Source organism: Oncorhynchus kisutch, linkage group LG6, assembly GCF_002021735.2.
Source record: "Oncorhynchus kisutch isolate 150728-3 linkage group LG6, Okis_V2, whole genome shotgun sequence".
Lineage (NCBI taxonomy): Eukaryota > Metazoa > Chordata > Actinopteri > Salmoniformes > Salmonidae > Oncorhynchus > Oncorhynchus kisutch.
The window spans coordinates 84,323,224-84,342,021 of NC_034179.2; the positions used below are offsets into that span (position 1 = coordinate 84,323,224).

Consider the following 18,798-nt stretch of genomic DNA (forward strand, 5'->3'; position numbering starts at 1 on the left):
ATGATCAAATGCACAATGCAATGGAATCCTAACATCTCAAGTTTAGGTAAAAATGTTAACATTTTGGCTAACTTAGACCGAATTCAAATCCCACAAATCCCACCTCCTTTAAACATTTTTTTGCTTTTGACCAGATGGACACAGCCTTTTTGACCCAGAAACATAAAAGGTTAGATAATTTAATCCAGCAGCAGTATTGAGGGACAGAGCGAGGGTGCACCCACTACCACTCAGTGTCCAACCGTCCATCATGATTTCAACAATCAGCTATAATAATGTCCAGTAGAATTTTCTGACTCTGTAATCCTGTTTCTAAAGGATTTAGCAATCCACTACAACAGCAGCTACAAGGAAAACAGCAGCTTATGGTGGAAAAACAACAACTATTACAGATCACAATCAGACAGACAGATGGGATAGCCTGGGCCGCAGCAGCACGGCCATGTTCCGATCATGTTAAAACCCCCCAACAGAGCAATCACATGATGTTCCCTTCTACAGGACGAGGTCATTCAATCCCATATTTGTATTAGGGCCTAGATCGAGGACAGCTACATACAGAAGATAAACAGTGCATTTCACAGAGGTCTCTCTTGCAAAATGGAATCTATATGAATAAGACTAACCTGCATAAATAAAGGTTTAATAAATACAAATCTATCTATGTTACACCTGCCCCCTGAAAAACATTTATACATATTTTAGGAAGTGTGCTTTTCAGAATTAAGGAGAGAATTGGGAGAAAACACCACTAACACGGTTGACCTACTCTACAACAACATAGTTTTAGCTTGAAGAGTACATGGCTCTTCGGTGCTGTTTGTGCACCTGGAGCGCCTTGCCATTGACCTTGGTCAGAGCCATGTGCTCTAGTCTCTGTTTCACCACGGGCACCCACACCAGCCCCGTGACCAGGAACATGAGCCCCGCAGAAAGGAACACAGGACCCAGCAGGTAGGGCACGTTCCCAACCTGGGTGAAGTAGAGCAGGGAGAGGGCCGTGCCCAAGCCAAACAGCACTCCGCCAATAAGGATGGCCAGGATGGGCCTGGTGAAGTAGTACCAGCAGGGGACGTTAGTGCCTAGGATGACCCCGTCAGGGACATGGTTCAGTGGGGTCGTTGCTTCAGTGTCCTGGGTCTCATGGTTGGTGCGGCTGGTTTTACAATCCATGTCTGACACCGTGACCACTGTGGATTGCATCCTTGGGTTGTGCTGAAGGGATAACACATCAGAACAGACACCACTTAAAAGTATAGGACTTCATCAAGCACTGATACTTCACAGACATACATTCAGAGATGTACTATTTTATCAACCAATCTGTCATGGCAGAACTCACCATTTCAGATCTTATTTGATTGGTTAAAATTGCAATAAAAATACACTGAAAAATTCCATCCCATTTTTACAATCAATCAAATCCTGTAGTCTCCAGTTTAATTCAAAACCATAAAAAAAAAAATGTCCTCACTTACCATTAGGCGTTTCGCCTGTGTTCTCTCGCTCTTTGCCCAGTGTTGGTCAGAGGCTGGCTGGCTGCTCCTCTGATGACTATCAAAACCACTACTACGGCCAAAGCCACGCCCACACAAATCAGTGACCCCACCCTGTAGTTCCCGATCCCGCTGTGTCCCTCCATGTTATGACGATCTTGGCTTTGCTCCAGTTTGTGCCCTGTTGACATACGGTATATTCTCCCCACATGGCATTTTAGGCTATGTATTATGGGAAAATGGAACAGTACATTATTCTTTCTAAGATGTCAGTTAGAAGGGCTATGGCAAGGGCATGCCATCATGACTTTGTTTTGATGGGGCCTGAATGCCAAATTCTACAAATAAAATCAATTGAATATTGTACATTTGAATGTTACAAATTGATAGAATTTAAGTTTGAAAAGGGCATGGAGAATGGGTCATTTATGGTGTGGGAGAGTATTAGACATTCTAATTGGGTCCAGATGTCAGTTGTGTATGGATAATTAGGTTGATTTATTAAATTGATCTGTGATTAAAACAATCTCCATTAGAGTAAAACTCTAAAGACAGAAGAGGCGCCACCTACTGGTCATGTAATTTAGTAGAGTAAAAAAGGTACACAAGTGGTCGTCATTACACGCAGGCAAATATCCAGCTGTAGGGCACATTCTGTATGGGTTGAAATGAAGTATTTTAGGCTTTGAAAAGGACTGCTTGAACACACTTGTGCCATGAAACAGCTCTACTAAATTCCATCTTTCTCACAGGGTAAAGTTTTTTTTTTTTTTGGTATGCATAATAAAGATTCAATTATAAATGATGTCAACTTTATTATATATTTCCTCTATGGTTAAAAACTTCTGTGAAACAGCACAAATAAAGAACTAGCACTTCTCCAATTTTTTATTTTATTGTCATAGTAGTTTGCTTTAATAACATGTGAAGGCGCTCAAGCACACTGCCAGAACGCCATATAAGAGAAACCAAAAGTGGGTAAAAGCAATGGGAGACATGTACAACTAGGGTTGCAAAAATTCATTAATTTTCACAAAATTCCCAGAAATCCTGGCTGGAGGATTCTGGATTTCCTGCCTATTCCCCCCCCGATTCTGAATTTTGGGAAGTTAGTGGATATTTTCAACCCTTTATACAACCAAGATAATAACATTTTGGTTTCAACTTGTTAAATTCTCAAACATCTTTTTTTGTAAATAATATATTTTTCTGTATTACAAGCAAATCCTGGTCCTTGTCTGGTTACAGATATAACTGCTGCCATTTTAAACGTTCAATGGAAGAAAAATAAAAAACGAAGAGAAAACAATTGTGTTTTATGGTCAAGAGTAGACCAGAGTAGGGGTGTGAGGGAATGGGTTTGGGGGCAGGGCCTAACCCAAAAATGGCATAGCTGAGCTCTCAATATGAGAAAGCTGACTCGTGTGTACTTGATCTCGTTTTTCATTTGCTTAAAAACAGGTTTCTTTTTCAGATAAGTTTTTAAGCTGATCATCGACAGGTCAAGGGGGGGGGGGGGGGGGAGAAGAGAGTAGGGCCGCGAGCAGAGTTGCCGTCACCGCCGCCTGTGTTCCCATCGATGACCCCTGACCCCACTCTTCACCCCACCATGGTGCCAGACTGTGACTGGGGACTCCCATACAACCGCTTCAGTCCCTCTCAGCAACGAGCTTCAACACCTTACCAATGGCAATGGTCTTACCTGGGGAGAGGACACAGAGACATAGGTTAACAGCAAAGCCTGTCTACTCATGTCCAAATGGGCTAGTTTTAAATTAAAATCAAAACGTCATAAGTGGAGACCCTCCACTCTCCGACCCCCTCCTCCACTTTCTCCCTCTTTAGGGTCCAAATGAATTACCCATCCCCTCTACCACACTCCCCAACAACCTTTTCACCACGAATGCAACTTAACAGCGAACAGACTTTAATCTAGAGCTGGCCAATATGACCAAAATATTTGTAAGTTTGTATAAATAGTTGTACATTTGCCCTATGAGTAGTGAGTGATCCTAGAGTGGCAACACATACATTCTAAGTGATTTCAATGAGTCTTTCCCCATTCTGATTGAACAGTATAAAACAATTCAACCAAAACAAATGTCAGCACTTATCATTTCTGCATCTCCTGCACTCAATTGCAATGGTGGGAAAAAGTACCCAATTGTCATACTTGAGTAAAAGTAAAGATACATTACTAGAAAATGACCCCAGTGAAAATGACCCAGTCAAATACTACTTCAGTAAGAGTATTTGGCTTTAAATATACTTAAGTATCAAAAGTAAAAATTATTTTAAAAGCTTTATATTAAGCAAACCAGACAGCACCAGGGACACACGCCAACACTCAACAATAATTTACAAACAAAGCATTTGTGTTTAGTGAGTCCTCCAGATCAGAGGCAGTACATGACCAGGGATGTTCTCTTGACAAGTGTGTGAATTGGACCATTGTCCTCTCCTGCTAAGCATTCAAAATGTAACAAGTACTCTTAGGTGTCAGGGAAAATGTATAGAGTAAAAAGTACATTATTTTCTTTAGGAATGTAGTGAAGTAAAAGTTGTCAAATGAAAAATAGTAAAGTACAGATTACAAAAAAAACAGATTATGTAGTACTTGAAAGTATTTTTACACCACTGCTCAATTGAGAATTTCCATACTGCCATGTAGGGCTGCACGATATGGGAAATTAATCAAGGACTTATTTATAACCAAATGTTGCAATTGCGACTTGACCTTCAAATTAGAGTAAAACTGTTTGAATCATGGACATATAATGACTATTCTAATTCTATAGTTAGAATATAATAGTGGGCACTTTGAATACAGTGTTTGAGATGACAACAAATGAAAATGCCAGGGAGGAGTTATTGTGACAGTGTAGGAACTAAAGTGTTGATACGTGTTTCCTAGGGAACCCTATAAGGTTTGGCTACATTGCATGTTCTCTCTTAACTACTTCATGTAGCTAACATATTCCTCTTTGATTTAGAAGATACTGTTGCACAAAAATGCTGATTTAGGTCTACACCAGCGCTGGTATTATCAGGCTGTATTAGCTAGCTACGTTTGGTCTTACTCAGTACATTTATTAGCTAGCTAGCTATTAGCATTAGTAGCTAACAATTAGTGTCTCACAAGATTTAGGGTCAACTTACTACGAAAAGACAAACTAGCTGTTTGCTGATGTAAGAAACAAACTAAGTGTCATTATAGAACGCTAGTGGATTTATATTAAGAATCAAAGTGAAAACAGCATCGTCGTCATCAACATTGCTGCATTGACCATGCAGACTCAACACAAGTGTCTAGTGGTTGAGGAACATTAAATACGCTCCTTGAGTGACAGGGGGCGTGGCTAGGTCTGTGTGGAAAGTGGCAAGGAGAGAAAGAGCGGAGAGAGATGACAAGTAGTGAAGTAACCTATAAAAAATGACATTACACATGGCGTATCACATTTAACAAACCAAACATTCAAATACCGGTATAGAAGGTAAAGAAAAACCCAAACCGGTCGGTCCCTGCATCAACACCGGTATATCATAAATACGGTATATCACCCAGCCCTACTTTAACCTTGGTTTCAGTTTGGACTACATTTAAACCATTGTTCCTTCCAGCATGGCCATTTAGGGACTACTAACATTTTACATATATACTTTCATCATTCAACAGACGCTCTTATCCAGAGCGAATTACATAAGTAATCAGGGTTAAGTGCCTTGCTCAAGGGCAAATTGCCATTTTTTTAAGTAGTCAGCTTGGGGATTCGACCGAGAGACCTTTCCTTTACGGGCTCAACGCTAGGCTACCTGCCGCCGACTAACAGCCCCAGTGATAGCAGAGGCCCGTACCTTCATCCCGTAGGGTGAACCGTCCCATCTGGGGGAAGTCTTTGAAGGTTTCAAGGCAGATGGTTCCGGCAGTGCGCAGACGGGCAATGCACACCTGGTCCTGTTTCACAAAGCGCGGTCGCGTCTTACTTTTCTCTCCCGACTTCTTGTCTACCAGACAGATTAAGGCCTAGATGTGGAGCAGAACCATCACAATAACTATACTGGCAGGTCTTTAAAACACTATTTGTCAGGTGCAGTTAAAAGGGAATACATTGCAGATTCAAAATGAAGATGGTTCCTTTTGAAGGTTATGACATTATGACAGTATCTTTACCGTAATTTGCACTTCTTCGATGCAGGTGTGGATGTGGAGGACAGCATTGTAACCAGGGCAGATAATGGACTTGTGTTCAATGATGACAATCTGTGAGAACACACAACACGGAGTAAAAACAAACACCAATAAATCCAATATGTTTGCCATTAGGGCGACATTCAGACAGGACTACGGTCCAACTCCAACTGCCTTAGTGTCTGTGGTGGTGTGGTGACTGGCGTACCTGGGCATCAAAGGTGCGTCCAGAGTGGCAGAGGTTTTCAGCGTTACAGAGGATGAAGCCTGGCAGGATCTCCTCCTCCTCGATGCCCTTCAGTCTCAGCTTCAGGTTCTCTCCAGGAGAAGCATCGTCTGTCTCCACATCATCACTCAGCAGGCTCAACACCTCCACTGTGTGCTACAGGGAGGGATGGAAGGAGGAAGGGACATGTAGCCATTAACACAAGTTCATAATAAGAGTTGGAGCGAACACCTTTATGGTAAAAAAAACAACAGAGGGCGATACCGTGTGGCACAGACAAATGGTGAATACGAGAAAAAAATACCTATGACTAAACAACTCTGGCTTAAGATACTTGCCACCCCATTACCTAGGATTAGCTATAGCTCTAATGCTCTGATGGGCGTTGGATGTTCCATGGCAGACTGCTGAAGAATGTCTTACCCTGTTTGGCATCATGACAAGCTGCTGTGCTTTACTGATGGACCCCGACTCCAGTTTCCCCAGGATGACAGTACCCATGTCCTATAGGGTGGGGAACAACAGTAGAAAGAGGCCAGATTAAGTAACCCAAGTCAGAAAAAGGTCACAGTTGTGTGAGAGGCTCAAAACTAGTGTGGTTTAATAGGCTATATATTACCAGGAAATAGGATGTACAGTGTAGCTGCTGATGTGGGCAGTACGAATGACATGGCTCACTACAGTTGTTGACCATCAAAATACTGTCATGTAAAGGACAACCGTATCTAAATAAACACTTAAATATAATGGGTTGGTTGCCATATTAATGGCAATAGAATAAAAATATTAAGGTTTCATAATGTGGTCGTCTTCACCTTGTATTTGTCTACGATGGGTAATCTGACTGGTCCGTCGCTCACTCTGTTTAAGTTTGGCAAACTGTCCAGATGTGGAATGAATGGTAACCCTCTGGAAGACAGAGAGGAGATAAACAGGTCAGGACAGTAGCGTCAGAAGAATATTCAATCCATTCACACTGGAACGTTATAGTACCTTTCGTGTGGCTTCGTTAACTTTTGGTGACAGGGGGGCTGTATTGAGCTTGGATGAATAAGGTGCCCAGAGTAAACTGCCTGCTACTCTGTCCCAGATGCTAATATATGCATATTATTAGTATTATTGGATAGAAAACACACAGAAGTTTCTAAAACTGTTTGAATGATGTCTGCGAGAATAACAGAACTCATATGGCAGGCGAAACCGTGAGAAAAATCCAACCAGTGGGAAATCTGAGGCTTGTAGTTTAACTCAGCCCCTGTTGTAGATACAGTGGGATATTGGTTATGATGCACTTCCTAAGGCTTCCACTAGATGTCAACAGTCTTTAGAACTTTGTTTGAGGCTTCTACTGTGAAGTGGGGCCGAATGAGAGGGGAATGCGCCAGGTGTCTGGCAGTGCCACAGGCTCGTGGCGGACCGTCACGAGAGAGTTAGCTCTCGTTCCACTGCTTTTCTGCAGACATAGGAATTCTCCGGTTGGAAGATTATTGAAGATTTATGATAAAAACATCCTAAAGATTGATTCTATACTTAGTTTGACATGTTCCTTCGACCTGTAATATAATATGTTTTACTTTTCATCCGACGTTCAGCTGGACCTGCACGCGCTTGGATTTGTTTACCAAACGCGCTAACAAAAGAAGCTATTTGGACATATATTATGAACTTTATCAAACAAATCAAACATTTGTGGAACTGGGATTCCTGGGAGTGCATTCTGATGAAGATAAAAGATAAGTGAATATTTATAATGCTATTTCTGACTACCCAATATGACGGATATCTTTTTGGCTGCTTTGTTGTCTGAACGCTGTACTCAGATTATTGCATGGTTTGCTTTTTCCGTAAAGTAAAGGAGCGTTTCTTACTGGATAAGAACAGATAGTACCTCTCCATTTTGGACTGTTTTCTTCCGTTTCGTACCTAATGAACACAGTCCAGGAACAGCAGTGTAAAAGCTGGTGATACTCACGTATACCATGTGCACGACTCAACAGGCTCCTTGAGGTTGGCTCCTGTGAGGCCAGAGCAGGGCATGAAGTGAATGTCTTTCTTCGGGTTGAAGCCAACCTTCTTCAAAAATGGCACTAGTTTTTCCTTGCATTCTTCGTACCTGAGGTTTCAGGTTAAACAAAAAATAAATTGTGACTTGAGCTGGAATTCAGATACATGAGAATAAATGTTAAACTCTTGTAATGATGTCAATGTATGCATGATTTCCGTTAAGGTTCTACAAAGACCCTACATCAACAAAGGATTCCACCCTAGGCTTTGACCATCGCCAGATCATCTTGTCTGTAATGGGTGTTTTCTTGTTGATGTAAACTGGAGGATGCACTCGTGACTACCAGTTTCCCATAGCCTGGTGTGATTTCTGTGCTCTAAGTGGTAAATGCGCACCTCTCTAGGCTCCAGTTCACTGTGGGGTCATCCATTTTGTTGACGAGGATGATCAGATGCTTCACCCCCGCCGTTTTGGCCAACATGGCGTGCTCCCGTGTCTGTCCACCCTTCTCAAAGCCCGTCTCAAACTCTCCCTTCCTGGCTGAGATCACCTAAGCAGGAGAAATACACATTCAAAATCTTTCAAGGAACCATGACATTGCTGTGTAGATTTCAAAACAATGTATTTTACAATCAATTCCTTAATTTCAAATCATTATTTGTATATTTACCATTTCAAGAGATCTTTGTCTCTCAGCTGGATATTTTGGTATTTGCAGCCACAAGTTATTTCAGGCCCCCCCCCCCCCCCCTTGAAAAACAGCAGCACGACACCATGGACTCACCAGCACAGCCAGGTCAGCTTGCGACGCTCCTCCGATCATATTGGGCACAAAGCTTTTGTGGCCTGGCGCATCCAGGATGGTAAAGTGCTTTTTCTCAGTTTCAAAGTACGCTCTGCCCACCTCCACAGTCTTCCCCTTGTCTCGCTCCTCCTGGTTAGTGTCCAGAGCCCAGGAGAGGTACCTGACAGAGGAAGGGAGAGGGTTAAACCCTTGTTATACTGACAGGCTTTAGTCATGCCATTTCATATACTTTTTGCAGTAGACCCTGGTAAATAGCAGAGTGTAACTCACCAGGTTTCCCTGTTCTTCTCCTTGGCTTCTCTTTCATACTTCTCCAGAGTTCTCTTCTCTACCATGCCTGTTAAATACCTACCAGTGAGGAAGGGGATAACCAGAGGGAGTGATGAAGAGAGAGGGGGAAGGAGCAAAGAGTGGAAGGGTGGTGAGAAATGCAACAGGTGTTAAAAGCCCCATTGGACTGAATGAATCATAACCACAACAGAAAGAGATACTCACATGATTTGTCCTCCGATGGTAGACTTGCCAGCATCTAGGGAGAGATGAGGGACAACAGGGAGTGGTGAGAGCAGATACAAAATGGCCTGTGCTGTCTAGCCTTGTAACAGGGCTGATTAAATGAAAAATAAATACAAAACATTGCCTGGTTTCCCACTGTTTCCTATTAAGGCAATAGCATAGTTTCCCCTAGATTTGTTTCTTTGACAGACCCCCTGATCAGCAATCCAGGTGTGACAGTGACAACTATACACCATGGATGTTATATAGGGCTGCCAATAAACATGTTTTATTGGATCAAATGAAACCCCAAGAAATAACAGAGCAACACCGAGATGACCCACACACCTAAGTGATAGTATGTGAAACCACTGCAATAGCCATGAAAAAGAGGAAGAAAGAAGCAGATGTGCCCCCACTCACCAACATGACCGATGAACACTACGTTCACATGTTCCTTCTTGGGCGCGTCTGGTGGGAGGGCGACCACTTTAGGTATGATTGGCACGTCTTCCTCCTCCTCTAGGACTTCCTCCTCCAGAATCTCCTCAACAACTATTGGTCCCCCATCGCCACCAGGCCCTCCTCCTGGTTCTTCCTCATTGGGCTCCACCCCTTTCAGGTCCCATGTCTCCTCTGTGGTCATTTCAGAATCACCATTCTCCACCGGGGCTGACCAGGGACAAACCGAACAGAGCATTAGTGGTGTGGAATAAATAATCATGATATGAGTTTGAAAATAGATTCCTCTGGTCTCAGGTCTGATGTGAAAACAGCTACCGCCGTAGCTAAGAATTTGGTAAATTAAGTTTCTCCACAAATGTTTTAGTTTAGATAAAATACATGTAATTATTTTGCCATAACCTTTCATATTCAAAGGGGAAAACCTAACTAGGGCTACACTACAGGCTGGCAATGATGTAGAGTACTCATACAGTACAGTTTAGAGGTCGACCGATTAAATCGGAATGGCCGATTAATTAGGGCTGATTTCAAGTGTTCATAATCAGAAATCAGTATTTTTGGGTGCAAATTTAGTATTTTATCTAAAAAAAATGTACACCTATATTTAAATCTTTATTTAACTAGGGAAGTCAGTTAAGAACACATTCTTATTTTCAATGACGGCCTAGGAACGAGGCAGAACGACAGATTTTTAACTTGTCAGCTCGGGGATCCATTCTTGCAACCTTACAGTTAACTAGTCCAACACTAACCACCTGCCTCACGAGGAGCCTGCCTGTTATGCGAATGCACTAAGCCAAGGTAAGTTCCTAGCTAGCATTAAACTTATCTTATAAAAATCAATCAATGCCTGTCGTTGCTCCAGTGTGTACTTAACCATAAACATCAATGCCTTTCTTAAAATCAATACACAAGTATATATTTTTTAAACCTGCATATTTAGCTAAAAGAAATCCAGGTAAGCAGGCAATATTATCCAGGTGAAATTGTGTCAGGGTATATGCAACAGTTTGGGCCACCTGGCACTTTGCGAACTAATTTGACAGAATTGTACGTAATTATGACATAACATTGAAGATTGTGCAATGTAACAGGAATATTTAGACTCATGGATGCCACCCGTTAGATACAATACGGAACTGAATAAACGTTTTGTTTGTTTTCGAGGTGATAGTTTCCGGATTTGACCTAAGGCTCGTATTTCTGTGTGTTTATTATAGTTAAGTCTATGATTTGATATTTGATAGAGCAGCCTGACTGAGGGGTGGTAGGCTCGAAATAGTCAAAGGTATATGGTTTAGGTACATGGTTTAGAGAGAAATAGTCGACACGTTATAATTCCTGTAATAACTTGCGGCTGAACTTGAAAGGGGTTCCTTCGTTATTTTACCGTTCATGCCTTCCATAGAGAATGCCTTGATCTACTTCAAATAATGTCTGTGTTTCATGCAGGCTTAAACCACCTTGGCGTTTTGACACCCGTGTAAATCTCACTAGGATAAGGTAACGTTTGTCAAAATATTTTCATAAATCCACTCTACAAAAAATATCTTTGCTTATATTTAGCCAATAGTGATCAGAGTTACCATGTCCTATGGATATCTATCTACAGTTATAAAATTGGCACGGTGGTGTAAGCCTACACGAAACACAGAGCTTATTTTAAGTGAATCCCAAAATATCCTATGGAATAAATGAAGGAACCGCTTTTCAGATTTTGCTAGAAGTTGTCATGGGAATTATGACTCGCACTTTGGTCGTCAATTCTTACCATGTCCATTATTAAAATAGGATTTCCTGCATATAGAAATTACAGTTTTTGTTTTCAACATTCATCACAGGTAACTTAACTCTATTTTTATTCTAACAGTTGAGAGTATTTGTCTTCTAAGCAGACTCTTCAGTGTCTGTTTTACAGATGGCAGAGAAAAGCAGAGCACCAGTGTGGGACTATTACATGGAATTGGTACCAGGGAAAGCAAGGTGTCTTATTTGTGATAAATATGTAAGCATGGGGTCAGCAATGGCCAAACCAAAAAAATACCACCAACCTGTGGAATCACCTTAAGAACACCCATCCAAAAGCCCATATGTATTATATTAAGTTAAAATAAAAAAAGAGTTCATTCAGTATTGTTGCAATTGTCATTACAAAAGTGTACACACACACACATAAAAAAAAATTGTCAGATTAATCTGTATCGGCTTTTTTTGTCCTCCAATAAATCGGTATCGGCGTTGAAAATTCATAATCGGTCGACCTCTAGTACAGTTAGAGCATATTAATTAGCCATGAGGGTATTGTTCTACGAAGCTTGTTAATGGTTACTACAGCTAAACTTCTGGCATCAGTTTTGACAAGATTTTACAGCTAAAACTACAGAATGCCAAATCTACAGAACATTAGAGCTTAAGGTCAGAGTTCATTCCAATAAAATTGATACAATTTTCCTTCTTTGATTTCTAGAAAAAGCCATTTAACATCTGAAATAGTGTAATCATTCAGCACCCTACGGGCTTTAAAGACCGTAGTAGTGATGACAGACCATGCTGACACTTTGAGAGCATGGTTCATCATTCCAACTATGAGACAGTGAAATCCGTAGTGTTTAATCCTGGTCCCGAGGACCCAAAGGGTTGCACATTTAGTTAACTTAGTACCAAACACCTGATTCCACTTAACCAAAGGTTAATTTAGTTGATTAGTGGAATCAGGTGTGTAATGCTAGGGGAGAAACTAAAATGTCTACCCCTTTGGGTCCCCAGGACCAGGAAACACTTGCAGTAGAATATGGGTTAGAAGTCAGTGAGTGCTCCAAGGCAGCCTGGCCCTGGACATGTTTGGCAAGCCTTTCTTCCATCCTGCACATTCACAACTGTTAGCCTAATGTAAACGATGTAAGAACTCAACAGTAAGGAAGGCTGAAGTCATTTTGCCAGTCACAGGAAAAGTCAGACTAATTGAATGGAGTGGCTGGGGATCATTCTGGACCCCTCTTCCCAACAGCGAAAGGTCTCTGCTCTACTCAGACGAATGGTGCTCATTCAATAAAGTTAGATCAAAGCAATTTCAATGTCTGCTAGATCACATAATGATAGTCTTCTACATAATATAATAACTAGTATAATGTTACTCTTGTCCAAAACTCAAAATAAGTGCTTTGATTTAAACTAAACACACAGGTAGGCTATGCTACAGCTTCTTAACACCATCTGCTCCAAACTTCTCTCACTGGCTCGGTTACCATCCAAGTGGCCACAGGTTCACGCTAACATTCTCAAATCTGTATAAAAACCAACATGCACATTTCCCCACCAGAGATGCATTTCCATCAAATGTACCTCTTGCAGCTATAAGGCTGTGCGTGATGACCCTTCACATAAAAATACCCTTTGTGGTACAAGTTAAATGGGTTTCCTTCACATTTTCAACTGATGGGTTTCTCACACAAAAAAACATGCGCCATGGAATTGGCACGCGCACCCTAACCAACAGCGCTATCTGCATGCTTTTGGCTAAAGAGCACATATAGCCTACCTGATATTATTATTTAGACAAAAAAGCGAGATCATTTTAAATTTTGTTAAAACGGCAACCAAGCGTTGATCATCATGTCACCAGAATATTTATTATTTACAGGAAAGGAGCATCAAGCTCATCACCTTCTACTTTCACCACCCTGTGAAGTTCAGAACTTATTTCATCTGTAGTCTCATAGGCCTAAACCGCATGCTTTCCCAATGAGTCGTAGTGGGAGGACCAAACATGTCATCGACTGACTCCAACTTTACGATGGTTATTATATCAATATTTGCGCACACGACATTTCATATAATTCAATTAAACCAACAAAAATATCCCACATTGTCTAGCATAGTTATTAATCTGTCAATATTTTAAAGTTCCCTACATTTTTTACTCCCATCAGGCCTGTCACTACATTTAACCGACATACTTACTCACATTAATAAAAAAGAAATGGATGGAAACCTGGTTACGGTTCATCCTTTTAGACAACTGTAGGCTACTTCCAAACTGTAGAACTCAAGATCTAAATGAAAATCCCTGTGAAACCGATTGAGATCAAATGGTTGGTATGCAGATGTTTCATCAGTAAAACTTTAATTATACTTCACCATAAGGTTAAGTGCACGCTTTGGGGTAAAGTGGAAAATGAAATAGGCAGAGGCAGAGGCTACAAATACAGAGTTTCCACCCCCGGCCCTAACTTCTCAAAACGAATGAGCCGAATCATGTTCTGCGCATTTTATTTCACACGCACATTCAAGTCACTCTTTACTCTATTCAACGGGCTTTATTTGCATGGGAAACATATGTTAACATTGCCAAAGCAAGTGAAGTAGATAATATACAAAAGTGAAATATACCAATTTGATTGACATGTAGCTCGTCTCTCTGCCCCAGTTCTGGAAAGCTGATTGAAACGAACATTTCAAAAATATATATGAAAGCTCTGTCTGTTGTAACATATTGCTGTAGCACAAGCAAGACGTAGTCTGCACTTTGCATTGGCGCAAAACGTTCAGAGTTTTGTGATGAAATCTTTCGATATATGCCAACATAATTACTGATAAAGAACTCTGCCTCCCAATAGCCAACGTTTGCATATTAAAATCGCTGTTGCCAAGGGCTGCAACGGTTCACCAAACCCAGTTAAGTGGGTGTTGCAGTTTTGGGGTCACGGTTCGGTAAAGCGGAAAATGAAATGCCAACAGTTACCAATTCCATATATGATCATGAGTCATAATACCTGATGAGAGAACAATCAGGAATACCAACACTTTTGTATTTTCTTAAATGAAAAAGGTATAAAACATAAAATCAATATGTAAACATGTCTCAGACACTGTGTAGGCCTATGCTGTTTTCTTACAAAGACAAACGAGCATGTGTGACTCGAGTCTGTAGTAGAGGTCGACCGATTATGATTTTTCAACGCTGATACCGATTATTGGACGACCAAAAAAGCAGATACCGATTAATTATTATTATTTATTTATAATAATGACCATCACAACAATACTGAATGAACACTTATTTTAACTTCATATAATAAAATGAATTTAGCCTCAAATAAATAATGAAACATGTTCAATTTGGTTTAAATAATGCAAAAACAAAGTGTTGGAGAAGAAAGTAAAAGTGCAATGTGTGCCATGTAAGAAAGCTAACTAAGTTCCTTGCTCAGAACATGAGAACTTATGAAAGCTGGTGGTTCCTTCCCATGAGTCTTCAATATTCCCAGGTAATAAGTTTTAGGTTGTGGTTATTATAGAAATTATAGGACTATTTCCCTCTATACCATTTGTATTTCATGAACCTTTGACTATTGGATGTTCTTATAGGCACTTTAGAATTACCAGTGTAACAGTATAGCTTCCGTCCCTCTCCTTGCTCCTACCTGGGCTCGAACCAGGAACACAACGACAACAGCCACCCTCGAAACAGCGTTAACCATGCAGAGCGAGTGACGTTTGAAACACTATTAGCGCGCACCCCGCTAACTAGCTAGCCATTTCCCTTTGGTTACACCAGCCTCATCTTGGGAGTTGATAGGCTTTAAGTCATAAACAGCGCATTGCTTGACGCACAACGAAGAGTTTCTGACAAAACTCACGAAAGTGCTGTTTGAATGAATGATTACAAACCTGCTGCTGCCTACCACCGCTCAGTCAGATACTTATATGCTCAATCAGATTATATGCAATGCAGTACACACTAGATAAACTAGTAATATCATTGACCCTGTGTAGTTAACTAGTGATTATGATTGATTGTTTTTTATAAGGTAAGTTTAATGCTAGCTAGCAACTTACCTTGGCTTACTGCATTTGCGTAACAGACAGTCTCCTCATTGAGTGCAACGAGAAGCAGGTGGTTATAGAGTTGGACTAGTTAACTAAGGTTGCAAGATTAGATCCCCCGAGCTGACAATGTGAAAATCTGTCATTCTGCCCCTGAACGAGGCAGTTAACCCACCGTTCCTAGGCCATCATTGAAAATAAGAATGTGTTCTTAACTGACTTGCCTAGTTAAATAATGGTGTAGGAAAAAAAAAAAATCTGCCAAATCGGTGTCCAACAATGAATGTGCACAAAAAAATGTGTTCTAGAAGCTGTACTAGATACATGTCAGAACTTTGTGACTACTAATTGAGAAGACCGAGGCCCACAAGCATCAATTAGTGATTCATACCAGTGACAGTTGCTTGGTGGACATTGAACAGTGGGTTGACAGGATTTACGGAGCTCTTTGTTAGAGACCCATAGATTGTGAGGCTAGCTAAGCTATTCATGTATAATGCTGAACAGAGCAAAATGACCACAGGTTTAAAACACACACGCATACATACCTGCAGTTTCTGCGACCTCCATGGTGGCAACAACTGGTTCAACATCAGCTAAAAAAAATAAAAAAAAAAGAAGAGGTAGAGCGTATTCACATTAACGCTTCTTTCATCAGACATTTTTCATCAAATAAAATGTAAGGTGGGATTGGTGTGAAATCTACCGACCAGCACTCTTCAGTTCTTATGCAACACCAGTTCCCCCAGTAAGCTGGTTTGCGATATGTACTATAGACAGGTTGGTTGTTTTGCAACAACCAAAGCCTGTGCAACTACGGGCAAAACATATGGGTTGGCTTAGATTGTTGACAACATGTAAACTATATTTCTTCAATGTTCTTCAATCAGCACTTGTGATCTCACATACATTGTTACAGTTCTTGGTTAGCTAGCAAATTTCAGTTAACATGGAATCAGTAAAACACCTTAACACAAGACATGGTCTCAAGAACAAGCTGAAACTGTCTGACAGTAGTCACGATTCCCCACATGGCAGTTTCTTGTCATTGTTGGTAGCCATCTGGCCATCCAGAATCACAACATCTGACTTCTGCGCCATTGAAGCGTCAACCACTTGTGACATTGTCAGCTAACCCATCTATACGCAACAACACTCCACCGGAAGAGGTTAACCCACCAACAGCTTGATGTTTACTATACTTTTACTGGGCTGCCATTTTCCTCAAGAGCGGTTGAAAATCTTTAGTATAAACACACATTGGTGATGTCCATCAACAGCAGAAAGCCTGTACAGACGTGTTCGGCAGGTTAACAGGTAAGCTGAGGTGAAAGGATAAGAAAACAGCCGCAAGTCAAAAATCAGACTGGGAAAATAGCTAGATTTGAATCCCCTCATGACTTACAAGTTAGTATTGCCTAATAAATGATGCATAACCACCACAACCTAAGAGCTTTTCTAGAAAGGATGGTAATTTATGTTTCAAGACAAAGCACCTTAGATATTCCTCTCCATATTCGATTTGTCAGAACTGACCAAAACATGCCACAGCTCATTTTCATTACATCAAAACGTAAAAGAGTAACATCTATGAATGGCTCTGACTAGTTATTTCTGCTTTATTGGTCTGCTCAAATGGGACACTTTGTTCACAAGTTTGTCTTCCACTTATGTAAAGAAAGATCGTCCACGTCACACCAATAATGTCAACACTAGTTACCAGTTCCTAAAGTTGTCATGTCTTGCAATTTATAAGGGGCAAGGTTGTACCCGTTCAAATAATTACTAGTCATCTACAGTATCTAGTTGGTTTACATATCTTGAAATCCTAACTTACATTGTGGGAAGGGTATAGACCAAAAAAGCACAATTGGCCAAGAAAGTCTTAGCTAGACATTTCTGACTACATAGCCCACGTAGACAGTAAAAACAAATGTGGGACCGTTTGTCTTACCAACGTTAGGTACACAATTGTCACACGACAGACATAGGATAGGCTAACTAACGTTAACTTAGATATGGCAGTAACTAACATTTGTTAAAATGATAACGTTTGCTACTTTTCCTAGTTAACTAAAACCTCGAATGTCCAAAACCTCACATAGTTAATATTAGATAACGTATGTAACTATAGACACAGTCGGCGATAGTTGGCTAAAAGCAAGCTAACCGGCAACTAACTAGTAAGTAGTGGCTAGAAACATAACGTTACTATAGTTAGCTAAAACCTACCGAAAATATTAGCTACAAACTAACAAGACATTAACAATCCAACTACCGAATACAGCTAACGTTACAGTAACTTAGCTAACTAACAAACTAACGTTCGGTTGCTAACTAACTAGCCTAGCTAAATACCGTTAATTTGGTAACTAATGTTTGCCGTTAATATTAACTAGCTACTGTCTCTAAAGTGTAGACGCATGTGTGTTGTGGAGCTTGTTAGCTAGCTAACTAAGTTAGCAAGTTAACAAGCTAGCTAACCATCTAGCCAAACGCAAACGTGAGTGACCACGAACTTACCACCGGAATCAGGATCTTCCGAGGGGCCTTTCTGAAAGAAGGACGGGACAAATTCGACGGCATTTATGTTGGGGACAAACGGTTTGGCATTCACATTGAGGGCGGCGAATTCGGAATCGAGTTTCCCGTCGACCGGGGCCTCAACATCATCCTCTTGTTCCCAGGAATCAGGGGCAGCGTCTCTCGGGTCCATCGTGGGTCTTTGCTAGATGTTCACTACTGTGGATAAATACTTGCGTTACGCAGTTGCTGAACTGGCTAGTGTCCACCCCTATTATTAACCCGTTGTTGAGGTCACCCTATAAAATTGATCAAACTTCCCCTCTCTAATGTCTAATATGGGTTCGATTGACTTGCAATAAAATAGCCGGTTTCTCTCGGTAAAGGAATACGCGAAAGCAAGATTCGACTCAGCACTCCCAGCAAGTCCTCGTGTGCTGCTGACTCTCCCCAACCGATGGGAGCGACAACCAGTTGCATACTGGGAGATGCTGTGCATTGCAGGTGTCGCCGTTATTCGGAAGAACGCAATGGAGGAAGCGAGAAAACTACATTTCCATACACACGGAAAGCACACTTTTTATGTCAACGTTGCTGACCCATCTTGCAGGTTCAACATTTTTTAGTTCCGATTCGGCAAACGTTGCACGAGACGCTCAAAGGCCAGTCTGAACACTGAAAATAATTATTTACAGAACACACGTATCCCGTTTAAACTTAAATTTCATTACCTCAAATTGACATCTCGCACAAAAATCTAGGAAGTGC

The 18,798-nt window shown here is 41.0% G+C and overlaps 1 protein-coding gene across 1 annotated transcript; it reads right to left on the reverse strand.

Moving 5' to 3' along the window:
- Window positions 1-2,369: 2,369 nt before the first annotated feature.
- LOC109893578 (eukaryotic peptide chain release factor GTP-binding subunit ERF3A-like) lies at window positions 2,370-18,526 on the reverse strand. The gene is made up of 14 exons (XM_020486849.2): window positions 18,031-18,526; window positions 16,056-16,103; window positions 9,640-9,888; window positions 9,217-9,250; window positions 8,992-9,069; window positions 8,701-8,881; window positions 8,312-8,466; window positions 7,884-8,024; window positions 6,727-6,820; window positions 6,335-6,415; window positions 5,894-6,067; window positions 5,668-5,757; window positions 5,352-5,520; window positions 2,370-3,198 (listed from the first exon to the last, which is right to left on the reverse strand). The coding sequence occupies exons 1-14, from the start codon at window positions 18,221-18,223 to the stop codon at window positions 3,146-3,148; spliced, it is 1,740 nt and encodes a 579-aa protein (XP_020342438.2). The 5' UTR covers window positions 18,224-18,526; the 3' UTR covers window positions 2,370-3,145.
- Window positions 18,527-18,798: the final 272 nt, after the last annotated feature.

Bases quoted from the DNA above. Each gene is read 5' to 3' on its own strand.
- LOC109893578 (XM_020486849.2), bottom strand. From the start codon at position 18,223: ATGGACCCGAGAGACGCTGCCCCTGATTCCTGGGAACAAGAGGATGAT. The intron at 16,104-18,030 runs GTAAGTTCGTGG...TATTTTTTTTAG, and splicing joins GGAAGATCCTGATTCCGGTG to CTGATGTTGAACCAGTTGTT. The intron at 9,889-16,055 runs GTATGTATGCGT...GTCCCTGGTCAG, and splicing joins GGAGGTCGCAGAAACTGCAG to CCCCGGTGGAGAATGGTGAT.